This window comes from Girardinichthys multiradiatus, chromosome 5 (genome assembly GCF_021462225.1).
Source record: "Girardinichthys multiradiatus isolate DD_20200921_A chromosome 5, DD_fGirMul_XY1, whole genome shotgun sequence".
Taxonomy (NCBI): domain Eukaryota; kingdom Metazoa; phylum Chordata; class Actinopteri; order Cyprinodontiformes; family Goodeidae; genus Girardinichthys; species Girardinichthys multiradiatus.
In genome coordinates this window covers 4,676,482-4,695,215 of record NC_061798.1, presented here as the reverse complement: position 1 = coordinate 4,695,215, position 18,734 = coordinate 4,676,482, and the positions used below count along the sequence as shown (strand labels likewise).

Sequence of the window (18,734 nt, the reverse complement as noted above, 5' to 3'; positions counted from 1 at the left end):
CAGCATAACATTTTGTATTTGACGCTACAAGTACTAAGGTTTTGAATTTTAATACATTCACTAGGAAGTGAAGAGATTCTTTAAAAGTATTGATCATATAACTAAGTAACGGATGGTGTGTAATTTTTTAACAGGCGTTCCCTCTGCTCCTGGGAAGGTTGTTGCCACCAGAAACACCAAGTCTTCTGTGTTTGTCCAGTGGGAGACTCCAAAACATCTGAAGAGTCTGATGGGCTATTACATTGATGGTCGAGTTGTTGGAGCCAAAGAGTGGTTCCCTTGTAACCACAAACCCTTCAGACATAACAGGTAAGACATGCTGGGATCTGAATGTCAGATTACTTTTGGAACGTGTCAGGAAAGAGATTTCAGGAGTACTGTTCTGTATAAACATCAAATCCCCAAATGAGAATGTTGTGTCTTGATGTGTTTGATGTTTTTAGGTATGATAGGTTTATTTGTATGGCAACTTCTAATAACAAGACATTATTACATTATTAAGAAGAGGACGCGTTCTAAAAACAGCACACAGTACCATAGACAGTAGATGGATAAATGCTTCACTGAATTGAACAAAGCAGGTTTGCAGCAAATAATCAAATTTTAGGATGTCATTTAAAATATGAAGGAGCCTGAGTAAATCTCTTGATGTATTAAAATGTCTCCCTTTAAAATGTTTGGTTCTATAAGAAGGACTTTTCTAGATTAGCAAGAGATAGGTTTGCAGAGTAAGGAAGGAAGGAAATAAGCTAGTTTTACACCTTTTTTTGCACCTTTCACAGGAAAAAAAAATTACTTCACAAACAAGATTCAATTAAAACATGATTAAAAGACAAACAACCAAATTAAAACACTACAGATTACTCGTCTTGTATTTGTACTCGTACTCTTACTCGTACTCGTCGTCTTCCGCTTTATTCAGGACCAGGTCATGGGGGCAGCAGATTCAGTAGAGACACCCAGACTTCCCTCTCCCCAAACACCTCCTCCAGCTCCTCCGGGGGGAGCCCAAAACGTTCCCAGGCCAGCCGAGAGACATAGACCCTCCAGCGTTTCTTGGGCCGTCCCCTGGGCCTCCTCCCGGTGGGACGTGCCTGGAACACGTCCCACGGGAGGTGTCCAGGAGGCATCCAGTATAGATGCCCAAGCTACTTTAACTGGCTCCTCTCGACGTGGAGGAGCAGCGGCCGAGCTCCTCACTCTATCTCTAAGGGAGTGCCCGGCCACCCTACGGAGGAAGCTTATTTCAGCCCCTTGTATCCGAGATCTCGTTCTTTTGGTCATGACCCAAAGTTCATGGCCATAGGTGAGGGTAGGAACGTAGACCGACCAGTAAATCAAGAGCTTCACTTTTGGGCTCAGCTCTCTCTTCACCGAAACAGACTACCACAGCGCCCCCATTACTGCGGCAGCTGCACCAATCTGTCTGTCGATCTCCCGCTCCATTCTCTCCTCATTCGTGAACAAGACCCCGAGATACTTAAACTCCTTCACTTGAGGCAGGAATTCCCCTCCAACCTGAAGAGGACAAGCCACACTTTTCCGATCGAGAACAATGGCCTCGGACTTGGAGGAGCTGATCCCCATCCCAGCCACTTCACACTCGGCTGCAAACCACCACAGTGCATGCTGTAGGTCTTGGCTAGAGGGGGCTAGCAGGACCATCTGCAAAAAGAAGAGACGAAATCCACTGGTCCCCAAACCAGACCCCCCCAGCCCCACAGGGCACCACAAGGGACACAGTTGAATGCCTTCTCCAGGTCCACAAAACACATGTGGACCGGTTGGGCAAATTCCCATGAACTCTCAAGTACCCTGCAGAGGGTGTAGAGCTGGTCAATTGTTCCATGGCCGGGATGAAAATCACACTGCTCCTCCTGAAGCCGAGGTTTGACTATTGACCGGACCCTCCTCTCCAATACACTGGCATAGGCCAGATTATTTAATTCAACATACCACAATAGGTAAAACATCTCAAGGAAACGTTAGTTTAACTGAGAATGTCTTCAACTGCTTTTTAAATGAGTTCAGACTCTCAACACAGCATAAAAACAGAGGAATGATGATGTCCGGGGCAGTGATCAAACACTTGGTCTTCTCAGGATTTAGTTAAAAGGACTTACCTTTGAACTAGTTTGTGTTTTCTTTTAAGCACTCAAGTCATTCAGACAGTTTGTAGAGCTCAGAATTTTTGAAGGAGCAGTGCAGCTGAGTGTCATCTGCATAAAAGTGATAGAAGAAGATATTAGGAAATGTATTAATGATGTGTCCAATGAGGTGAATACAGTATATTCCATGCGTCACTTCCTGTTTTCATTGTTGCACTTCATTGTTCATTGTTTGGTGTGTGAAGGCTCTCTTGATTTGATCTGATTTCTATTAGATATGATATCTCTGACTTCTTCTAACACACAGGCACGTCAAAACAAATATTTTCTGTTATTGCACTGAATGTTTGGGGACCTTCTGTGTTTCACACAGGTGTTTCTCGTAGTGGTAAGGGGTCGCTAGCTGTTGTTTCTCTGTCTTTCTCTGAGTCTCCTCCTCTCTCCTGCTCTCTGTGTCAGATGTTAAGTTATTCCTCTGCCTCCTTCAGTGATAACGGTATGTGTAAACAATTTAGCATTGTTGTAGCTTTGGAGGCAAGGATGTCGGAAATGGAGGCCACCGAGGGTAGCTCCCCGTAGCAGTCCTTCAGCAGCGCTGGCACAAACGGGACCTCAGGTCAGCGACACACCCACTGAGAAGCCAACTTTGGTAATTGGCAGCTCCATAGTCAGAAACGGGGCAGTAGAGACACCAGCGACCATAGTCAAATGTCTGCCAGGGGCCAGAAAGAACATCATCAAATTTTACCTAAAACTGTTGGCTAAGGATAAGTGTAAATACAGTAAAATTATTATTCACACTGGTGGTAATGATACCTAGTTATGCCAATTGGAGGTCACCCACGTTAGTGTTGCTTCGGTGTGTAAGTTTGCCATAACAATGTCGGACTCTCTGATCCCCTTCTGATCTGACCAGTGATGAAATGCTGTCATTCAATCGCTGGCTGTCTAGGTGTTGTCCTGAAGACAATGTGGGCTACAGTGATAAAAAATTAAATAGATCGAAAAACAATCTAAAAAGGAGGAAACCACAAAAATCTCATAAAAAAATAAATAAAACTCTGACAGAAAGAAGATTAAAACAATCAAGGTGGCAGCTGTGGCTCAGTAGGAAGAGTAGTTGTCTTGCAATCAGAAGGTTGTGGGTTTGATTCCAGCTTCCTCCTGCCATATGTCGATGTGCCCCTGGGCAAGGCACTTAACCTCAAGTTGCCTACCGATTTGCATATTGGTGTATGAATGTGTGAGTGTGATAGGGAGAATGTGGCTCTAGTGTAAAGTGCTTGGAAGAGCGCTATATAAGTTCAGTTCCTTTACCATTTATTGAACATACGATCTCTCGCTTCAAAGACTTTGTTACGTAATGATTTGATTTGTGACAACCAGATTGATTTATTTTGTCTCACAGAAACCTGGCTGCAGCAAGATTATGTTACTATAAATGAGTCAACTCCTAATTATTAAAATTTTCAGATACCTTGAAATACTGGGTGAGGAGGAGTAGCAACCATCTTTCAGTCCAATTTGTTGACTAGTCCCTGACCAGTTAATATCTACAACTCTTTTGAATATTTAATCCCTATTTTTCCTCATCCAAATTGCCTAGCAGAAAAACCACTTCTGTTTGTTGTTTTGTACCATCCACCAGGCCCTTATTCTTTAATTTTAGATCAGTTTTCAGACTTCTTATCTGGTTTAGTGTTACATACAGATAAGGTCATTATAGTGGGGGATTTTAACATTCATGTTGACACTAAAAGGGATAGCTTAAATATAGCATTTTATGTTATCTTAGACTCAACTGGCTTTACTCAAAACATTAGCAAACCTACCCACCTTTGTCTTTATTCTCTGGACCTTGTGCTGACACATGGCATTGAGTGTAAAGAAATAACAATATTTCCTCATAACCCTGTCCTCTCTGACCAGTTTTTAATAACCTTTGAGTTTAATTTAACTGAGTTCTCCACACCTGAGAGAGAATTTCATTATCAGACAATGCTGTAACAGCCTTTAAAGAATCTGCTCCATTTTTAATTTCCTCGTTATCACAGAAAAACACAGTGGAGGGCAATATTCTCTTGTTCATAGTGTTACTTCCTCACTGTGTGGTACATTAGACAATGCAGCTCCCTTGAAAAAGAAGTTAATTATTTATAGGAGATGGCTCAGTGGTTTAATTCAGATCTCTGTATTTAAAAGCACAATTTTAGAAACTTTGAGAGAAACTGCCACTCCACACACCTAGAGAACTCTTACTCAATTTGGAAAAATAGTCTACTGTGTGTAAAAAGACACTTCGCCAAGCTATAGCTTACAAACAGCTTATTTCTCATCGTTAATAGAAGAGAATAATAATAGGTAGAATAATAGGTAATAGGTAGAATAATCCTAGGTTTCTTTTTAATACAGTTGATAAACTTACACAGTTATAGCTCTGTTGAGCCATACACTCCCTTAGCTCTCAGCAGCAATGACTTTAAGGGATTCTTTTTTAATGAAATTGATTCTATTAAGAATAAAATCATTGGCATACTCCCAAACACTTCATCCTTAGTAAGTGACACAGCATTAGAGGTAACTGTAGAATTTGATACGTGTTTGGACTGTTTTGATCCTGTAGTGCTTCCTGAGTTATCAAAAATATTTGCTTCATCTAAACTTTCAACTTGTATGTTAGACCCAATTCCAACCAAATTAATTAAGGAAGCATTCTTTCTCATTACCAGCCCCATTCTAGATTTGATTAATCTATCCTTAGTAAATGGATATGTACCACTGGCTTTTAAGGTAGCTGTAATTAAACCTTTACTTAAGAAATCTTCGGTTGATCGAGATAACTAAAAAATTACAGACCTTTATCCAATCTTCTGTTCTTATCTAAAATTCTTGAGAAAATAGTTACTAATCAAATGTGTGAGCGTTTAGACAGTAATGATCTGTTTGAAGAGTTTCAGTCAGGCTTCAGAGCTCATCATAGCACTGAAACAGCTCTGCTGAAAGTCACTAATGATATTCTTCTGGCCTCAGACAATATACTTGTGTCTGTAGTTGTTCTGTTAGATCTCAGTGCTGCATTTGTTACAGTCGATCACAATATTCTCTGGAATATGCTGTAGGGATCAGGGGAACAGCACTAGGCTGGTTTAAATCTTATCTGTCTGACAGATTCCAGTTTGTTCATGTAAATGATAAATCATCTTTAAACTCCAGGGTTAATTGTAGAGTACCACAGGGTTCAGTGTTTGGGCCAATTCTCTTCACTATGTATATGCTTCGAATAGGTAAAATTATCAGGTAGTATGGGAGACATTTTCTCTGTTATGCTGATGATCCTCAGCTTTATTTATCCATAAATTCCGATGAGCCTAACCAGTTAGATAGACTACAAGCATGTCTTGAAGACATTAAAACTTGGATGACTTTAAATGTTCTGCTTCTAAATTCAGACAAGACAGAAGTTGTCATCTTTGGACTGGAGTCTTCATAAAAGAAACTGTGTAGTCAATCACTTAACCTGGATGGCATTAAAATGACATTTGGCAATAAAGTAAAAAACCTTGGTGTTCTTTTTGACCAGGATATGTCATTTAAATTAAAAAAATTTAAGGATTTCCATCTTTCACCTCCGGAATATTGCCAAAATTAGAAATATCCTATCCAGGAGTGACGCTGAAAAATTAGTTTATGTATTTGTTACTTCAAGGCTGGACTATTGTAATTCCTTAGAATCAGGATGTCCACAAAATGGAGTTAAAAGCCTTCAGCTGATCCAAAATGCTGCAGCAAGAGTTCTGATGAAAATTATAAAAAGAGATCATATTTCTCCTATTTTAGCTTCCCTTCCTTGGCTCCTTGTTAAATCCAGAATAGAATTTTAAATTCTCCTTCTCACATGTAAAGCCCCTTAATGATCTAGCTCCATCATACATCAGAGATCTGATTGTTCCATATATTCCTAACAGAGCACTTCGTTCTCAGACTGCAGGTTTACTGGTGGTTCCTAGAGTCTCTAGAAGTAGAATGGGAGGCAGATCCTTTAGTTATCAGGCTCCTTTCCTGTGGAACCAGCTCCCAGTTTTAGTCCGTGAGGCAGACGCCCTGTCTACTTTTAAGGCTAGGCTTAAAACTTTCCTTTTTGATAAAGCTTATAGTTAGAGTGGCTTAGGTTATCCTGGGGTATCTCTGTAGTTATGCTGCTATAGGCTTAGACTGCTGGAGGACATAATGACCACTTTCACTCTCTTTGCTTCATTCTCATACTACTCTCCAATTTTGCATTATTTGCTGTTATTTCAGCTTTTAACTTTATGTTCTCTCTTTGTTTTTTATCTTTCTAGAAGCTTTATCTAACCTGGTTCTGTGTTTAGCTGTGGCACCTTCATGGAGGGGAACATCGGCCAAGCTGCTGCTGCCAACAACTTAATGCTCACTTTATACAGATGATACACTTGGCCCTGTCTTTCAGTGTTTAACCCTGTCTCTCCTAGACATAGGTACTGGCTGAGGTTCTCCTGTGACCAACTGTAGTTGCTTCCTTTCATACTCTAAACTTGAAAGCTGGCTCAGAGTTCATCTGCTCAACTCTCTTTCTCTCCTAGATGAAGCCACTAAAGGAGCTATAACCATTAACGTTTTACTTTTCTTTCCCATAGAAAGTACTCCTGGATCAGTGCTTCTTTGTTCTTTTTTTGTCTCCGCTCTGTTTTCTCTAACCCCCAGTAGGTCGTGGCAGATGGCTGCTCACACTGAGCCTGGTTCTGCTGGAGGTTTCTTCCTGTTAAGAGGGAGTTTTTCCTCTCCACTGTCGCTACATGCATGCTCAGTATGAGGGATTGCTGCAAAGTCAACACCAGTGACTGTCCACTGTCTCTACATGCTCATCCAGGAGTGAATGCTGCAAGTCACTGACTGGATGCAATCTGCTGGGTTTCCTTAGATAGAAAAACATTTAACCAGTTTGAATAATAAACTGAATCTGACTGCACTGTTTGATACTTAAGATTATTTGAAATATATTGCCTGACTTAAAATCTGTATGATTCGATTGAATTGTCTTTGTAAAGTGCCTTGAGACGACATGTGTTGTGAATTGGGGCTATTTAAAAAAACTGAACTGAATTTAATTGAATGACATGGTTTGGTGAGCTACCCTGAAACATTTCCATAGATCCCCACCATACAATTATGTCTGTTAATTAGGAGGGTTTGATCAAAAGTGTCATTTGATGTTTCCAACATGGGCTCTTGAACTTCAACACATAATAATACTGTACATGTTTGCACTGTTGGTAGTGGAATGATTTATAAACCTATGTCAACACTGTCGTTTACTTTGAACAAGATTTTGACCTATCACATACATTTTTTTGCATGTCTGCCAGTCCAGAAAAAATCTGAGAAACACCTGTGTGGAACAAACTTACTGTTCTTTAAAAACCTGTTCCAAACTGAAAATATGTAATATGTAATGGCAAAAGCCCAATCAGATAATATTTCATCTTAAAATGTACTTAATTTAGCCATTATCATTCCTGATTTGATAAACAACCTAAACTGTTGTGTAGTGGATTAGTTACCCAGTTAAATATATTATAGTAGTTTAAAGTTTAAAACACATACAAACACGATTAAAAACATCCAAAGACTGTTTCTTTAGAATTAGCCTGCCTAATGCAGAGATATTCTTATGAATTTTAAAAATACCTCATCATCTAAGTTAAATATAAATGAGAGTTGTTGCAGTTGTGTTTATTTAGAATAAAACTTAGTGAATGTGTGACAGGTTTGTGGTGCACGGCCTTATCCCAGGGGAGAGCTATGTGTTCCGTGTGCAAGCTGTCAACATCTTCGGCCTCAGCGAAGAGTCTCAGGAGTCCTCTCCCATCGCTGTGGAGCCTGCTCTGGGTAAGAGGTCCTCCTCTAGGATTCATTCAATTTTTCATACTTATCATTTAGAAAAAACATAACATTTAATGGAAAATGCCTTTTCAAACAGTTTTTAGAGGGTTTGGCTGAAATAAAAAGTTAAGAGGTATCCCTTTAGGTGATCAGTGTCCTGCAAAGCTTATTCTCAGTCTCATTTCATCATTCTGTCTAGGAGAGGCAGTGGAATATGGTATGTAATAAAACATGTTAATTTCCAACTGTACTTACCCACTGTTGCCTTTTTGCTCCCTCACCCTAACTGTGCACAGAACCACTTCTTTCAATCTCCCTCTAAAACATTTTGTTTAATAAAACTGTTTTTACTCTTCACTGATAAACTAGGTTGCATAAAAGCTCAGAAAAAAGATGTTTAGCTACAGTGCATGATACACATGACATCAATAGTTGTTGCCTGTAGTAGTTCCCCTAAGGAGAATTTCTAAAATGTTGTCTGAAATTCAACTGGGAACTTGTATGACTTTTTAAACTTTCAGCCACTCCCAGCGCTCCGTACGGTATCACCATGCTGAGCTGTGATGGCTCTTCCATGACTTTGGCCTGGAAGAGTCCCAAACACTGCGGTGGCTCCAAGGTCAACGCTTATTACATCGACAAACGGGACGCTGACACTTTGGTGTGGAAGGAGGTCAACCTAGCTGCTGTCACTGAAAGGATCTGCACTGTGAGTTTACTGCTTACATGGGGCTCATCAACTCAGAAACCTCTAAAACAATGTTTTACCATACAAATATACCTGAAAACCAAGCTTAATTTGTGTTTTAGGTGGACAACCTAACAGAGGGAATTTTTTACGAGTTCAGGATCCAGGCTGGTAACCTAGCTGGTGTTGGTCTACCATCAGCTCCCAGTGCCCCAATGAAATGTGATGCTTGGACCATGGAGCAGCCAGGTACAGTCTCATTTCCTCAGTATATTAATCAGTATAAGATTATTATTGAAGTTGGAACAATAGCCTTTTCAGCAGCTACAAGGTTTTAGTTTTCCAGGTGTAGCTCTTATTTTACAGATTAAGGCCTAGTCCACAAAAAACAAAATGAGTGCACGAGTGCAGAAGACACAAGTGTATGCAGCACCACTGAAAACGCTGTAGTATGTCTGCCAGGCCCATTGGTGGTGCTGTGACACTGCCACAGAAACACACACCAAAAACAGACAATAAAAACACCAGTAATGTGTAGACAACTCACAGCAACATGGCAGAAAGAGGCTAATGTGGGCTGGAGCTAAAACATCATCATTTCAGAAAATGCATGTACACACAGAAACATGGAACTGGTGTTTTGAAAAATATTTCCACTCTGAGTTCTGGTTTCAATACTATTATATTAACACATGTATAAACATAATTCAACGCTCTGTCTGAGTGGCTGAATAAAGCTGCCTTCTTATTCTTGGTGTTAGTAAACAAGGAGCTAGATAATAAATGTTCATGTTCAAACCACCTCAATAACAGGGAAATACCTAGATGGATTGTAAGACTCAACGCATCTGTTCGCCACCCACCGGGAAGCTGCACCACTGGACTTTAAGCCACAGTTACAAAAATTGCTCATTTAAAGCTGAGGCCATTAAACAATGAGGAATCTTTTTGCTAATATTCACAGCCTATAAATGTATTTTCTTTACACTAAAAGCTTGCATTTACATGTTAAAAAGGTTTAATGTGTTCCCCTTGCATGTTATATTTTGAAAGAAACTTCCTTAAGAATAGCTGCTCATAACTTTATGTCAGGCGTTATGCAGGTGTTCCTGAAGAGATCTATTTGTCCTGTTATTTAAGGTCCAGCCTATGACCTGAGCTTCAGTGAGGTCAGAGGTGACTCTCTGGTCATCCTATGGAAAGCTCCTATTTATACTGGAGCTAACGCTGTTACTGGATACTTTGTGGACATGGCTAAGAAGGGTTCAAGTGAGTTTGTTACTCTGAATGGGGAACCTGTGAGTCATCATTACCTGCAGGTAGGAGACCTGATATGTTATCTGTTACACATAAATTTTAATATAGCACCTTTAAACAGCTCTACATGTGATGATGCTGCATTCCCATGATTTGCTGCAGGTGACTGGACTTCAGGAAGGGAATAGCTACGTCTTCAGAGTTCGTGCAGTCAATTCAAATGGTGTTGGAAAACCTTCTGAGCTGTCTGAGCCAGTCTCTGCCAAAGCTCTTCCAGGTAATAACAAATCAACTCTGCCTACCTGTAACATCAGTTATGTTACATTCAGTCAGAAGAACATCTGATAGGTGGATATGTCCTCACTCTTTATTTGTCACACAATGTAGTGATGAGATGAGTAAACCAGAATACACAGCATGCCTTTGGCCCAGTCAGACTTGTTATTAACTTCCAGTTTGATTTGGATTAAAGTAGATCTCTCTTAGAACAATAACATCTGTGCTGAGTGATCAGATCACAGTTCAACTCTTCACATGCATATAAAAAAGCTACAACATCACTCTGTGGGCTGTTAGATGAGCACCAAACATCTACCGATGTTTCAGCAACACTGCAGATACATAAAATCACTTATCTAATTATTAGATTATATTCATATACCGGATATGCATTTTGTTTAAGTTTTATAAGCTACAAGCTCTATTATCTAGTGTTGCTTAACTGACACAATATGAGAGAAATGAAGTATAACTAATATGAGATTTTAAGGTCAGCATCAGCACAAAGCCCATAAGGACTAACGATTTTAACTCCTACAACAGCACCGCAGTAAAACATGCGATGGATCTCTGGCAGCCATCAGCTGCTCCACTCACTTTTATTATCTTATGCACACAGTGCTGCATTAAAGTGACTAAACATTCCACACATAGACAGATTATATGTGTTTGCATAGTCATTTTACAATGCAATGACAGCAGAAAGAACAAGTTGTTTTGGAATGTGGGCGGAAGCTGGAGTACCCGGAGAGAATCCACGCATGCATGGGGAGAACATAATTGGAACCAAGGACCTTTTTGCTGTAAGACAACAGTGCTACCAACTACGCCACAGTGTAGTTCTGAGTGTTGACATGTTTATCTTTATTCACAGGAACAACAGAGATAGTAGCCGGCGTGGATGAGGAGAATGGAGATGTTTTCCTGTCATTTGAGGCCTGTGAGATCTGTGAAACATCTAAGTTTGTGTGGTCAAAGAACTACAAACCTATTGGTGATTGCCCTAGGGCCACCGTCTCAGCAAAGGGCAGAACGTAAGCCTGCTTTCAATCAGGGTGGAACTTTTACTTTGTATATCTCGGTCTATGATCAAAGCTGCTATAACTATCTTTATGGGACTGAACTTAATGTAATATTATTTCATAATTTTCTTAGCCAGTCACCTGAGATAAGCCTCAAATACATAAAATTCTTTATAAACTAAGTCAATAAGAAGAAGAAAATCTAAGAAAAATAGCAACCTATAAACACAGGTCTTCAAAGTAAGGATGCACAGTTATCACATTGTTTATTATTATTGTGGAAAAGTTGTTGATTTATTGTGACAATCATAAACTTTAATGGATCATGTCTACAAAAATGCATCAATTAGATCAGTATAATTGAAAGTAGGATTCAGTACAATTATTGTATTGTTTTGTGGTGCAATAGCACCAATTTAACTAACTGATGTACTATAGGAGCCAATTTTATAATGGGTAAGTTTTATTTTTAAAGCCATTATTGGGTTTTTTAGGCTCTGGTGGTAGTGACAGATGTCTTGACAAAAATATGATAAAAATGAATTTGAAATGCTTTTTGTTGTCACATTTATCGCAATCACAATAAATGTCACAAATGATCATGATAAACGTTTCAGTCCGTATTGTCCATCGCTACATTAAACCAACAAAATACAAAACAAAAGACAGTGAGTGACACTGACATTAGAAATTAATAATAGACCTTTACCTAAGAGTTCTACTCGTAGCAGACTGTGCCAACAATAAAAGAGGTGCGGTAGGACTGCATTAACTCACATCTCTGACAGCAGACAAAGGATAACAAGCTTGCTAGATAAAAGCCCAGCATTATTTACAGAGCAGTAGCCGACCTTATCAAAAGTGACAGAACCATTAAATGAGTTTCTTTACATTCACTCAGATGAATAAAACAACTCATAGCCTTATATTGGCCAGAGTGGTGTCCTAGTTATGGGGGACCGACCCTGCCATATTTAAGAATAAATACAGAAATAAATAAATGACTCAACAGACATAGGAAAATGACCATCATCCGCATCTAATGTGGGATTCCAGAATTAAAGCAATACTAATATGACAATATCTCCTAATCTTTTAGTGTATTCATAACCATTAGAAGAAAATTGTATCTCTGTAGAATTAAGCTACATCATCTATATATGTCACTTCATTCATACCTGATGTGGAAATTCAAAATGGCACCTCTGGAATATATTAAAATTACTTATATTTATGCTGTAATCATCAGCTTAAAAAAATGTCTGCCAGAGACCAACTCCTGTTAAGGATAGGAGTTGACCATCTGTCACTAAAAGCATACATATATGCTGTTAAAATCTGAAGCCATATTTCTCAGCATACATACAATATTTTGTCCAGAGGTGTAACACCTGTAGGGTACTCAGATTTGCCAACATAGTAAGAGTTCGTCCCGTAACCGGTGGGTTGCTGGTCCAACCTGTCTGTCTCAGTCATTGGGTTCCTGAGCAAGACCCTTAGCCCCACAATGCTCCACGGGCGCTGCACAATGGTGGCCCACTGCTCCCTAAGGCACGGGTTAAATGCAGAGGACAGTTTTGTACAATTGCAATGACAAAAATAAAGTTTATTCTAGATTCCTTGTTTCTCCAATAACTTTCTCTACATGTAGGACTACTCTGACTGATGCAAGCTCTATTTGGCCTTTACTTTCCCAGGGGTCCAGGGCTGTAATCTTTGAATAATTTTTATAAATAAATATCTTTATGAAGCTTTAATTTAGAAATGCCACATGAAATATAAACAAAACATAGTGACATTTATAGAAACTGAACTCTTAATGAGGACAGAAATCATTCTTGAATGACTGTTTACTTTAAAAGGGTTAATGTGTTGAATGACAGAAGTTAAGTTAACCGTTTCTGCTAGCTCCTTTTCAAAGCCAGGTAGAGGCTCGGCAGCTACTTCCTAGAGGCTGTACCTCAGCCAATAGGAGAGAAGCTGAGGCGGTGACGCTATTCCAAAGACCGCCCCCTCTGACGCAGTCCCGCCCCGTTCGTGTTTGCATTTCTTCCTCATGTTGAGGAGAAAAAGACAATACAACGACCAAGTAATGTAAAAAACAAAGATGGAAATAAATGGACTCAGGGAAATCCGTTGGGTAAAAATATACAACAGGATTATATTAGAGGGGAAAATGTATCAGTACTTAAGAAATAAAAGGACAGTAAAATAATTTGAAAAATAATATATTTTAAGGAATAAAACAAGTTTTAAATATTTTTGAGTGATAATAAATTGAAAGAAATAAAATGGGTAGGAAAAATAAAACAGCAAGAAATCCACTTGTATTAAATAAACAAAGGAAAAATATAGAGTTCAAGAAAAAAAATATGTGATTTGAAAATTAGTGGTTTAAAAAAAAATAGTAGATTTAAATAGTATATATATTTATATCTGATTAATTGATAAGTAATTGAATAAATCTTTTTATTATTTTGTTGCATTTAATGGTGCACTAATTTATATTTCTAGCTACTTTTTGGCCAAGTAATTGTTTTATTGAGTCATTTATTTGTTTTTGTATTTATTCTTAATTATGGCAGTATCTGTCCTCCGGACACCTAAATACATGTACAAAAACTGTGATTATAAGTAGTAACTAAAAGTTATGAATGCTAACCCAACACAGGGAGGGATTGGGGTCAGTCTTAGCTTTCTGCAACTGCTGCCAATATTAAAAGAAGTGTTTTTCCAAAATGCTCCTCTGTTCTTAAATCCCAGTTCAATTTTTTGTGTTGGACCCAGTGTTGTCTGTATTGGTAAGTTCTTCTTAAAGGGGACAAGCCTCAACTGAATATGATAGTAAAAAAAAAAGAAAACAGTAAACAAAGTATTAGAATATTCAATCTGTTTCATTTTCTCTGTATTTGTTTTAAATTTAAATGTATTCAGTAGCAACACAGTCACCAAACAGTGTCAGCTAGTTAGGAACAGGACAGTGTTTCTTTTGATTTAATGTGGTTTTCTGTCTGAATTTTTTTTTTTTTGTAGATTCTTTCAAATAATTTAGGTGTTTGGTATTTTTATTGCTTAATATATAATGAAGATTCACAGCCTACAAACATGACAGCTTTTATTTGGACATAAAGACCTAAATGAGGCATTCATAAAAATGTTTGCGTATACTGATCGAACCCTAAACAAATAGCTGACACTAATTTGAGTTTTAAGTTTTATGAATTTCTTTAATATGCAAACTCAACATTAGTTCTAGCAAACTATGTTTCTTTCTATAAGCTTTGTCTAAAACTGGAGCAAGTGAAAACCAAACACGAGTTGTAAACTTAGAGCTATAGCGATCAAAAAACAGGAACTGCATTTGAATAAGAAATGAAAAAGCTGTCAAGCGATCAACTCCGGACATGACTTTTTTTGGTTTCTGGTGAAATTGTCGGTTGATTCAAACTGGATGCAGAAATGATCAGAGATTTCAGCTGTGCACATTAAAATGGTTTCAAACGGGTAGCTTCTGTATTCTTGTGGGAGTATCTACATCATGCATTATTTAGTTTGAATGAAATAATCCTTCTAATAAAAGAAACACACAGGTGTTGTAAATGCAGTTTTGTGTTCTATAACAGTAAGGAGGCCATACTAGATTGGACATTTAATAATGAAAGTGAGAAGTGCAGTGGTCTTTGATATTAAATAGTGTGATGGATGTGTTTTTCACAGCTCCAGACTTACTTTCACCAACCCTGATAAGGATGATCTGGGCAGATACTCTGTGGTCGTCACTGACACAGATGGAGTTTCTTCCAGCCACACTCTGACTGAGGATGGTACATCATTCACTTCAGGACATTGTTAACAGTTCAGACTCTCTTCTTTTGACATTGATGTCCTGGTTGTTTTCTTGTATCTGCTCTGTAGCTTTAAACACGATGCTTGAGCTCAGCTACGCCATCAGGCATCCAGGTAAATGTAGGGCCTTGGCATCACACATGCCATGTCATTTTTCTCCCTGACCAAATGTTAGAGCGTTTGCTTGTCTTTGTCTCTGTGCAGTTGTTCCTCTGAAACACAGTCTCAACTATGAGATTTTGGAGAAGGGACACGTGCGTTTCTGGCTGCAGGCCGTCAAGCTGTCTCCATCCCTTTCCTACAGGTTCATTGTTAACGACAAAGAGGTCACCAGTGGGGAGGTATACCTTCAACCATCAGTATCGGCTCAGATGATATGCTAACTTTTCATGCTTTCTGGTGTGTCTGTTCTGTTAGAATGACAATAGTATGGCTGTGTTGTTTTAAATACTTCCCTCTAAACTGTGCTTTACCTCCTATTGTCCTTCTGGTTATGATAGGTTCTCATCTAATAAACCCTGACTGAATCTGACATTTTTACTGTTGCAGTCAAAGAATTCAAACAAATCCAGACTGCTTTAGTTTCCCTTGGTTGCAAACCTCTTACATAGCCACATTGCACCAAAGTAAAAGATCTACTTATAGGCCACTGTGCTTTGCTTTTTTACTGTTTTTATCAGTTCTCCCACCTTTTATTAGCACATCTGCCAGCAATCGTTATGATGTAACAGGGATGTAAGGCATAACTATCGACCTTACTGTTCAATAGTCAGGATTAATTGGAATGCTTGTACCTGACTTGAAATCTGTTTTATTAGATTGAATTGACTTTGTGAAGTGCCTTGAGACGACATGTGTTGTCACTTGGCGCTATATAGATAAAACTGAATTGAATTGAATTACTGAGCAGATATGTGGACTACATATCAGGTCAAATGTATAGAAACACATTCATGTTTTGTAAAGGCCATGTCTGTTGGTACTGACAATTAACTGTGTCAAGTTGCTTTTAGTAGAGGACCACCTTAGAGTATTCTATTATTACTCAAATTCACCTTTGCATTATTTACAGTGCCTTGTAATAGTATTCATCCCACTTGATGCGACAAACAAACCCACAGGAGGGGAAGTTTTGAAGTTATGACACAAATTCTCAGTTAGTTTTAGGTTGAACTTTGACTGGGCTATTTTAACATATGACTGGGCTTTAATCTAAACCATTCATTTCTGGCTGTAAATCTAGTATCATTGTCCCCCCCCCCAGTCTCAAGTCTATTGCAGCCACTGTTCATCTTCCCACCTGCTGGGACCACTATCCCTATCCCTGCTGATTAAAAGCATTACACAGCATGATGTTGCCACCACCATCATGTGTTCCTGTGGGAATTGGGTGTTCTGGATAATAAACGGTGTTTGTTTAAAGCCACCTCATACAGTGTTTTGAATGTAGACCAAAAAGTTCTATTTTCAATGGGCTTTCTTTCCACTCTTCCATGTAAGTAAGATTTGTAGAGGGCATGACAAACGGATTGTGCCACCTGCAGCTCCTCCAGAGTTACCATGGGCTTCTAATCTGCTTCTCTCTTCACATGGGTTTTTAGGTTGATGGCCTTGACCTGGAAGCTTTGTTTTTTGCCATACCAATTGAACAGAGCTCTGGACGATTTTCGAAGCTTGGGATTGTGCTTTATAATCCAATGGTGCTGTAACGATCTCCACCATTTTCTCCCTGACCTGTCTGCTGTGTTCCTTGTTCTTCATGATGCTGTTTGGTCAATAATGTTCTCTAACAAACCTTTGAGGCCAGAAACAGAATATATGGATTTATACAGAGTTTAAGTTACATACTGCTGTACTCTATTTACTGTTTGTGTCTTCTGAGGACACTCAATTTAATTTAGGGGTATCAGAATAAAAGAGTGCTAACTGCACACCACATTGTTGATATTTTTATTTGTAAAAAAAAGTTTGAAAACCATGTCTTAATTTCCTTCCACATCATAATTATCCACTAATTTGTGTTGGTATTTTACCAAAGTTCCCAACAGAATTCAGTGAAGTTTGTGATTGCAATTTGACACATTGTGAAAAACCTCAGGGGGTAGTTATACTCTTTCAAGGCACTGTAAGTACAGTAAAAGAATGCTATTTTTCCCTGGTGCGAAAGGAATTGTAAATATTGTCATTCCCTAGGCTGTTCTAAAAGCTGTGGCGACATTATTAAGTGGAAAAAACCCTGTAAAATTCACCCTGAATGAAATGAATTTAATTCTCAGGGTCAGAAGATCAGCCACGATGTTGCTTCAGGTGTCATCCAGATGACTGTGGATCATTTCACCAGAGCCAATGAGGGCACATACACCGTCCAAATCAATGATGGCAAAGCCAAAACCCAGAGTTCTCTGGTCCTGGTGGGAGATGGTAAGACGCTTTAGTCTTTATATCAGCAGTCATTTCAGCAGTAATAGGTCATCTGAGCAAATGCAGCACAGGTTGCCAGGACCTTATGCAGGGACAACTGAGTCGAGGACTGAAGCCTCGGCATATGGGTTGCATGCTCCACCGCCACGTGCTGTGCCCCAGAAGTATTTCAAGGTTTGGTGGATTTCTAAAAGATACTCTATATGTTTTTTTTTTTTTTTCAGCATTCAAGGCTGCTCTGAAGGAGGCTGAGTTTCAGAGAAAAGAGCACATTAGGAAGCAAGGTATCAGTACACCTAAGGACCCAAAAAACTACTGAATTAGAATTTTTTTCAAACTAAAATTAAAGGTCCAAATATCTCATGAGGAAAACAGAGCTTGTGTTGCTCAACCAGAATACTAATTGCATTCTAGAGTTAACAACCGTCTCTGATGGCTGGCTTTTATTAAACCTTAATATGGAATTTTCTAATTTATCTTTTCGTTTAAGGTCCACATTTCTCTGAGTATCTGGATTTCACTGTCTCTGAGGATTGTACAGTGATGCTCACCTGCAAGGTGACATGTTTTTAAAATAGGTGTCATGTATGCTTTTATTTATTTGTTACCTTAAGGTTACCTGTCCCTAGTTTCCCATCTTAACAAGGCTGTTGAAATGAAGCACTTTTTTCCTGTGTGTTTGTAGGTGGCCAATGTAAAAAAGGACACTTCTTTCCACTGGTACAAAGAGGATGATGAGATTGTTCCAGAAAGTCCACCCAATGTCATGTCTGGAGCCTGTGCTCTTCCTTTGCCTTTGGTACAAATGTCCATCCTAATATGATGATTATCAAATATGTAATCATAATATTTGTAATTTACCTGATCAGTTTCTTAAAGGTTTTAAAGTGAAATAATACAACTGCTTTAGTAAAACCTGTTTTAAAGTTCTCCAGGAAAGATCAAGGTGTTTACAAGGCTGTGTTGAGTGATGACAAAGGAAAGGACACTTCTGTTTTTGACATTTCTGGCCAAGGTACACATGACTCTGACAACACAGAGACAGCTTTATTGGATTTGTATAGAAGTCAAAATTTGTTGATTGTGTTTTTCCTCTTTGATTTTTAGTGTTTGATGACATCATCAATGCAATTGCTCGCAATGCTGGTAGGTCTAATCAGTTAAGCATTCTTGTGCCATTCAGATTGTGAATGTAATGCACATACTCTAAAG

At 38.7% G+C, this 18,734-nt stretch overlaps 1 protein-coding gene across 3 annotated transcripts in view; it reads left to right on the top strand.

Annotated features, from left to right (window-relative positions):
- myom2a (myomesin 2a) overlaps positions 1–18,734 on the top strand; it is a 41,376-nt gene that overhangs the window by 16,957 nt on the left and 5,685 nt on the right. For all 3 annotated transcript variants that reach the window (XM_047365748.1, XM_047365746.1, XM_047365747.1), the window contains 16 exons: positions 135–309; positions 7,894–8,015; positions 8,531–8,718; positions 8,820–8,946; positions 9,838–10,016; positions 10,117–10,231; positions 11,108–11,267; positions 14,973–15,079; positions 15,171–15,215; positions 15,306–15,442; positions 17,378–17,522; positions 17,747–17,806; positions 18,013–18,080; positions 18,208–18,321; positions 18,450–18,537; positions 18,630–18,668. In XM_047365748.1, coding sequence (XP_047221704.1) covers positions 135–309; positions 7,894–8,015; positions 8,531–8,718; positions 8,820–8,946; positions 9,838–10,016; positions 10,117–10,231; positions 11,108–11,267; positions 14,973–15,079; positions 15,171–15,215; positions 15,306–15,442; positions 17,378–17,522; positions 17,747–17,806; positions 18,013–18,080; positions 18,208–18,321; positions 18,450–18,537; positions 18,630–18,668 — 1,869 coding nt within the window. The remainder of the gene's footprint in view (positions 1–134; positions 310–7,893; positions 8,016–8,530; positions 8,719–8,819; positions 8,947–9,837; positions 10,017–10,116; positions 10,232–11,107; positions 11,268–14,972; positions 15,080–15,170; positions 15,216–15,305; positions 15,443–17,377; positions 17,523–17,746; positions 17,807–18,012; positions 18,081–18,207; positions 18,322–18,449; positions 18,538–18,629; positions 18,669–18,734) is intronic.